We start from the raw sequence: 7,779 nt of genomic DNA, 5'->3' as shown, positions 1-7,779 counted from the left end.
CCCACCAAAGTTTGAAACCCTTTTGAAGTAAAATCCAACCTAAAATGGTCCCATTTTTTTTTTGAATTTTAATAAAATATGTATTTTTGTTTTTGAATTTTATTTATACATGAAAATTGCATGATTAGCTATCAAAATGAAATGTCGAAATTACCCTTGCTTTTTTTATAACCCATCCTTATTTTGGGTCATGCCTTTTGAATTCTACCATATTTTAGGTAATTTTATATATATATATTTTTTTCTCATATCTAATGCTGGTGGGTTTGTTAAGTAGTATATATTTTTCTCCGCCATCTTCTTCTTTCTTCTCTACTTTTACATTAGCCCTGACCCCATTGAAAGGCACGCTTTAGCCCTCTTTTAGGGACACCCAAGTTTTAAGAATTTTCATTTTCTCTTCTTATCTTCTCTCTTTCCTGGTCCAACACATAATTATTATATGTAGAATGGATTTTCTCCATGAAAATCTTAACCTTGAATTGGGTTTTGATCATCTGAAGAGACTAACTTAAACAAGATCCATTTAAAGAGATCCTTTCATCTTTCTCTAATTCGATTTGCAATTCCAATCAAGAAGATGACTAAAGGAAGAAGATCAACTTCAAGATCAGATGCTGCTGCTGCATTATGTTTTATCACATTTATTTCATTCTGGATCTCTGCCAATTCTATGCTTTCTTCAAAAGGTGTTAACTTTGAAGGTATGAAGAGAAAAACCCAATTGTTTAATTTATAAGAAGAATGTTTTGTATCTTATTTCTCTGTTTTACTTATAGTTCAAGCTTTGATGGGTATAAAAGCTTCATTGGATGATCCTCATGGTGTTCTTGATAATTGGGATGGTGATTCTGTTGATCCTTGTAGCTGGACAATGGTCACATGTTCTTCAGAAAGTCTGGTCATTGGCCTGTATGTGTCCCCAATTTCAATTCAAATTCAAATCCAAATCCAAAATTTCTCGATAAATAAATAAATAAATAATAATAATTGTATCGAAAAAATTGAAATATTTTTTTGTTACAGGGGTACGCCAAGCCAGGATTTATCGGGTTTTTTATCGCCCAGCATTGGAAACTTGTCGAATCTCCAGATCGTGTGAGTTAAAATCGTCGCGAGATAATTAAATTCAGTTTAAAACTCGGGTTTTTTGTATTGTATTATTTTGTTAATATTCCCAATTGAACAGTCTATTGCAGAATAACAATATAACAGGAAGAATTCCAGAAGAGATTGGAAAACTATCAAGGCTTCATACACTTGATCTTTCAAATAATCATTTTAATGAAGAAATACCAATTTCTTTATCTCAATTAAGCAATCTCCAATACATGTAATTCATTTAATTTAATTTATTTAATGTGTCATTATCATAATTATTAATATATTTCTTTCCTAATTTAATTATGTACAGGAGACTCAATAACAACAGTCTATCAGGGAAGATTCCACTGTCCTTAGCCAACATGACACAGCTTGCCTTCTTGTAATTCTTCTTTTGCTAACTTATTATTCTTTATAAAAAAAAATTAAATAATATCTAACTTTATATTATAATATTATATAGTATTTTGTGTAATGTTTTTGAATTTGAGGATTTCAGGGATCTTTCATTCAATAATTTGAGCGGTCCAGTGCCTAAATTTCCTGCTAAAACATTTAGGTAAGACCTTAATTTTCTCATATTCATAATAATTAGTGACCTTAAATGTGTCTAATTATCGAAGTTTTTTCAGTGTGGTTGGAAATCCGTCTATTTGCGCTACGGGGTATGAAGGAGATTGCTATGGGAGTACATTAATGCCAATGTCGATGCCATTGAATGGTTCCGAAAGTAAGCAAAATTACTCGACATGTTATTTGTTTCAGAATTTTATATGATCATGTTTTTGTATAGTAATTCTCTTTGAGCAGACGTTTCTTCTAGAAAAACGAGAAGTCGAAATGTCGGGTTGGCTTTAGGATCAACCGTCGGGTTTATAAGCTTGCTTGTTCTTTTTATTGGGCTTTTTCTTCAATGGAGACAAAGGCGTGGCAAGCAATTGTTTTTCGATGTCAATGGTAACTTTTCATATTGGAAGGAAACTATTTTCTTGGTATTTTGTTATGTTGGTTAAAAATTAATTTGTTTCATCATCTAAAACATAGTGTGATTAAATGTTTTATATTAAATGAAACAAAATATTGCATTATAATTTGGATAACAATTTAGATTTCTATATCAAAAGAAATAAGTATTTGGATTTATTTGGCCAATTTTTCAGATAAACAACACGACGATATATGCTTAGGAAACTTGAGGAGATTTCCATTTAGGGAGCTTCAAATTGGGACCGATAATTTCAGCAACAAGAACATTCTTGGAAAAGGTGGTTTTGGAAACGTGTATAAAGGCTATCTTCGCGATGGCACGGCCGTGGCTGTCAAGAGGCTCAAAGATGGAAGCACGGTTGGTGGCGAGAGGCAGTTCCAAACTGAGGTAGAGATGATCAGTCTTGCAGTTCATCGAAATCTTCTTAGGCTATATGGTTTTAGTGTGACATCTTCGGAACGACTTCTTGTCTACCCTTTCATGTCTAACGGAAGCGTTGCTTCGCGCCTTAAAGGTACACTTATTTGTTTTCTTGTTTTTTTTAATAAGTTATGTTTTCAAACGTTTAACATCCATCTAGATGATATATATTGATAGAAAAAAGTGTTTTCAATTGAGCTCATGTGAAACCAAAATTCTAATTTGATTTTTTATATGATATTATTGGGATTAACATCCATCTAGATTATATATATTGATAGAAAAAAAGTGTTTTCAATTGGGCTTTTGTGAAACCAAAATTCTAATTTGATTTTTTATATGATTAATAGCAAAACCAGTGTTGGATTGGGGAATTAGGAAAAGAATTGCTTTGGGGGCTGCAAGAGGGTTGTTGTATCTTCATGAGCAATGTGATCCAAAGATAATTCATCGGGATGTTAAGGCTGCAAACATACTTCTTGACGACTATTGTGAGGCGGTTGTCGGAGATTTCGGTTTGGCAAAGCTTTTGGATCACAAGGAGTCACATGTGACCACAGCCGTGAGAGGAACCGTAGGCCACATTGCGCCCGAGTATCTCTCAACCGGTCAATCCTCAGAAAAGACCGATGTATTTGGTTTCGGGATTCTACTACTTGAATTAATCACGGGACAAAGAGCCTTAGAATTTGGAAAGTCAGCCAACCAAAAAGGAGCAATGCTCGATTGGGTAAGGCAATGTGTTCTTTAATATAATCTTAAAGGCTTGACCCTTTTTATTTTTTATTTTGTTAATCATAACACATTTTAATTTAAGGCGTTTTAATTATATATGGTTATGTGTAGGTTAAGAAGATTCATCAAGAGAAGAAACTTGAAGTGCTCGTGGATAAGGATCTAAAGAATAACTATGATAGAGTCGAGCTTGAAGAGACCGTGAAAGTTGCTCTTTTGTGCACTCAATATCTTCCAAGCCATCGACCAAAGATGTCGGAGGTTGTGAGGATGCTTGAAGGAGACGGGCTTGCTGAGAGATGGGAAATCTCGCAAAGGGTGGATTCAACAAAGTACAAACCACAAGATCTTTCTTTGTCGGGACGATTTTCGGACCTCACCGATGATTCTTCACTTCTTGTGCAAGCCATTGAGCTCTCTGGCCCAAGGTGAATGAATGAACAACTTTAAACACCACAATTTTTTATGTCGTTGTATAGCATAGATATAGATCAAAAGGGTGATATGAGTGTTATGTGTTTTGGACAAAAATTTTGTAATATTTTCATGTTTAATATCACTTATTAACCTATCTATTGGTGATGCTGCGTTACAATAATACACTTAAATGTCAAATTACTCATCAATTGTGAATTCAAACGAGACAATAGTTGACATGTGTATCAGGATTAATCCTAAGTTGGGTTGTGGTGTTTTGGATAAATTTAAATTAGAGTATTCTATTTCACTTATATTATTTCAAAACCCTGTATCCGGTTATAATATAAGGAAAGTATTGGTTTGAAGCCTAGTCCTATCCAACCCAACATATATAATATATCTCAATTTTTTTAAATTATTAATACTTATATTAGTTGGCTAAAATAAATATTACAAAACTTTTATCTCATTTGTTTAGAATTAATAATAGTTATATTAGTCGAATAAAATAAATGTTACAAGACTTTTAAATAATACTTTGATTAAATTTATAAACAAAATTAATTATAAAAGTTCAAATAAAGACATACAAATAAAGTTGATATAACAAATATATCATAATAATGACTATTGGAATGAAAAACCGAACCCATAATAATTGCCTAACCCTAGTGTAAACATCAACAAATTTGTGTTTTATCTATTTTATTTAACAAAAACCCAATTGGTTCTGTTTTGGGTACTAATCGGTTGAATGGTAATCCTTAATCTTTAATGTGTATGCGTTTTACATAAAAGAAATGTGGTAATAAGAAATTACAAAGTCGGGATAATGTTCAAGAAACAAGATACAAACAAAACCAGATCTTCGGTCCGAATTCATATTCGCCCATTAATAGTTATCCATCTCCCCCTATCTATCTTCTCTCTTTCATAGTTGCTCGCTCAAACAAGGCCCAGCCCGTGTTTGGAGGACTGTCAACTCAATCAAAATATTGGGTTGAAGAAAATTCTAATTTTCAGTCAAAGATATTCTCAGAATCATGCCGTAAATCAACCCTTTCTTGCTATTTCACAACCGATTCCGACGACGATCGTAGCAGGTGCACTCTCTAAAACCTAAACTTCCCTTCTATCTTGCGAATTCTTTTAGTCCTGCGTTCAATTGATTCTTATTATCTGGGGTTTTATCCGATTATCCGGGGATTTAAGGGCTAATCTTGATGAATTCTCTATTCAATAGATTATGTGTTTGAAATTATTATTGACTACTCGAAGCTCCTTTGGAGATCTCTGCAGTTTTCTTCATATGTTCTTCGAATTTCTCTAGATGATGTCTAAATTTTTATCCCACCCCCTGAATGTTTAGTGTTTATAGAAGATATCAGATTTGTATGACTCAATTGGTAAAGGGTCCCTGGTTTCCTCCAATGGTGACACAACACTAAACAGTTGTTCTTCATGTGTTCTTTCTTGATCTTGTTTCTTATTTTGTTCTGTACTTGGTTGGGTCTTTACATCTTTGAGAGATTTCAGATTGTTAAGTTGCCATATGTTTTGTTCGGTCTCATTTCAAAAATGTGGTTTTCTTGTTATATCTTGTTCCCATTTAAGAAATCGTAATTGGTCTCTTTTGAAAAGATTGGTTTTCCCCCAATTTTTGGTTATATCTTGATCCCACTTAGAAATCATCAATATTTGGTTATATCTTCATTTGAAAACACACATTTGTTCATTCAGATGTGGATACAGATGGAATCATGTTTGGAAACTGAATACATACATATATATTTATTGATGGTTTCTTATCTGAATTCATATACGAAAATACAAGTGTTTCCAAATAGGACTGAATTCAAATTTGTTAATCTGATGTATGCTAATAATGACATTTGATTTTCATCTTTGTAAAGAGAATGGGTGCAGCAGAATTTGCAATGGTTGAAGAATTGGCTTCTCTTATCAAAGACAATCTTCAATGCAAGCACTTAATTCTAAAGATGGAAGAATCCTTCATTAATTTTATTCAAGAAGAAACTAGTTCAGACAGACAGCTTGAGCTAGAACCAATGAATGCATATTGTCGCCTTCTCCTCCATCGTCTTGCAGATATTTTTGGTTTCTCCCATTATTCCCTCGGTGAAGGAAACGAACGTCATTTAGTTTTACAACGATGTCCAGAAACCACAATACCATCTATACTCGTCAGAGATCTATTAGTCCAGTTCGACGAACTCGAGGCCCCAACAGTATCACATCAACTGTTAAGAAAGTCTGATGATTCCTCATTGTCAAGAACAGTGGCAGTTACTTCAGATGTTCAATTATCATTGGAGAAGAGAGAAGCAGCTTATATGGCTGCCCGACAGAGAATATTTTCTCAGGATGAAGAGAAAGATGTTTGTGAAATGCAGAGACCTCGAAATATTCCTGTGGTTGCTAACCGAATGATAGCACATGCTCTTGGACGACGAGTTAAAAATTCTGATAGTGAATTGAGAAACAGTATATCGAAAGATGCAAAAACAGTTTCAGAAGGAGTAGATGAAAATGTAAAGATTGGTAAGAATGATTTGAAAGATGATCATGTGGGAGCAGCCAAGAGGTTGTTTGCTAATGCACTGGGGTTTCGATCTGGGAATAAAGATAGAAAGTGATGAATCCTGGGAATGAACTTTCCATTGAATTTTCTTAAAGTGAGTTTTGTTAGTATGTATTTTTCAGTTGTAATAGAATCATGATTGTGGGAATTGGGAATCAAAACGAACAAAAACTGATTCTGAATTAGGTTACTAGATTGAAACATAATTTGAGATGGATTATTTGAAATGGGTTATGGGTAAATGATGCACGTAAGACTAATTTTGAGGGTATTTTAGTGGTGCTGATAGTTGCTTTGATTTTGAAATTTTTTTTTTTATATGGTTGAGATCACTTCTCCTTTATAAATTAATCTTTGCACGTGGTTAAACATATAAATTGCAAACATAGTTTAGAATTTGTTCACTTCACGTGTTTGAATTTAGAACCTCGGGGATCCTGTATATATTCTTGTCGCTTCACGTGTTTGAATTTAGAACCTCGGGGATCCCCTATTGTTCATAGTATATAAAATAAACTATATGCAATTTAATATTTTATAATTTAATATTTTGATTATTTTAAATGTAATTTAATATTTTGATTAATGAATTTAGTAATGTGATTAATTTTATTAATATATATTTTTTGGATTAAGTTATTTAAATAATTCAAACTTAGAAATATAATTTGTTAAAATAAAATATATATCATTTTTTAAATTAATATATTAAGTTAATATTAGTACCTCATAATACAACTACAAATGAGTCAAGCTGCTCGCGAAGCTCAACTTAAGCTTGACTTTGACCGAGTTCGAGCCGACTCGTTTAATATTCGAGTCGAGCTCATATAATGTTTGTTCGATGACTTGTTGATTTTTTTCGAGCCTTATAATATATAATAATTTTTTTATTTATTTAATATTAAAACTAAATTTTTTTTCTTCCATCTCTTTCTCTTCAAAGCCCATATGAAGACCCACAATTTTTAAAGTAAAACCCTAATTCCTAACATATCTAGTGACTCTTCATCTAACCTAATTTTCTTCATCTAATCTAATGCATGTATCTCTTTTTCAATTCTTTATTCTTCCTTCATTTTCTCTTCATTCTTCACCATTTCTTTTGATCACTCTTCATATTCTTCATTCATTCTACATAATTTCTTTAGCTATTCATCTTTTCACAATTTCTTTCACTCTTCATTTATTCATTTTCTTCTTTTTCAGTTTTCATATCGATCTTATTCATTCACAAGAGGCTTACCGGTAATTAAAATTTATTTTTACTTTTAAAATAAGTTTTTATTTTATATAACTTTGATTTCTTTTTACTTTAAGGAAATCCAACAACAAAAAAAGAACCAACTATTTTGTTGATTAACTCATTGGTAAGGTGTAAGGTAAGTGTTGTTCATCATTTTTTCTTAAGAAACTTATGTTTATATATACTTTTTCATGTATTATGAAAAATTTATGCTACAATTATTCTATCTATAGAGTTGGATGAATATATAAACATGATAAAAAA

General features: G+C 32.1%; 2 protein-coding genes across 2 annotated transcripts; both read left to right on the top strand.

The window, feature by feature from the left end:
- Nucleotides 1-278: 278 nt before the first annotated feature.
- On the top strand, nt 279-3,824 carry LOC124918795 (protein NSP-INTERACTING KINASE 1-like). The gene is made up of 11 exons (XM_047458843.1): nt 279-704; nt 780-912; nt 1,027-1,098; nt 1,190-1,333; nt 1,415-1,486; nt 1,604-1,663; nt 1,737-1,834; nt 1,915-2,061; nt 2,265-2,606; nt 2,863-3,242; nt 3,359-3,824. The coding sequence occupies exons 1-11, from the start codon at nt 581-583 to the stop codon at nt 3,677-3,679; spliced, it is 1,893 nt and encodes a 630-aa protein (XP_047314799.1). The 5' UTR covers nt 279-580; the 3' UTR covers nt 3,680-3,824.
- A 650-nt stretch (nt 3,825-4,474) lies between these two features.
- On the top strand, nt 4,475-6,567 carry LOC124921304. The gene is made up of 2 exons (XM_047461940.1): nt 4,475-4,770; nt 5,583-6,567. Exon 2 carries the CDS (start codon nt 5,584-5,586, stop codon nt 6,322-6,324), a length of 741 nt encoding a protein of 246 aa, XP_047317896.1. The 5' UTR covers nt 4,475-4,770; nt 5,583; the 3' UTR covers nt 6,325-6,567.
- The last annotated feature ends 1,212 nt before the right edge of the window (nt 6,568-7,779 follow it).

Source organism: Impatiens glandulifera, chromosome 1 (genome assembly GCF_907164915.1).
Source record: "Impatiens glandulifera chromosome 1, dImpGla2.1, whole genome shotgun sequence".
Taxonomy (NCBI): Eukaryota; Viridiplantae; Streptophyta; class Magnoliopsida; order Ericales; family Balsaminaceae; genus Impatiens; species Impatiens glandulifera.
The sequence above is the reverse complement of the archived record's forward strand: the minus strand, read 5'-3'. Positions and strand labels throughout refer to the sequence as shown.

Excerpts from the sequence above, each read along its gene's own strand:
- LOC124918795 (XM_047458843.1), top strand. The coding sequence starts at position 581 with ATGACTAAAGGAAGAAGATCAACTTCAAGATCAGATGCTGCTGCTGCA. Across the intron at positions 1,487-1,603 it reads ATGACACAGCTTGCCTTCTT|GGATCTTTCATTCAATAATT; the intron begins GTAATTCTTCTT and ends TGAGGATTTCAG. Across the intron at positions 2,607-2,862 it reads CGTTGCTTCGCGCCTTAAAG|CAAAACCAGTGTTGGATTGG; the intron begins GTACACTTATTT and ends TATGATTAATAG.
- LOC124921304 (XM_047461940.1), top strand. The coding sequence starts at position 5,584 with ATGGGTGCAGCAGAATTTGCAATGGTTGAAGAATTGGCTTCTCTTATC.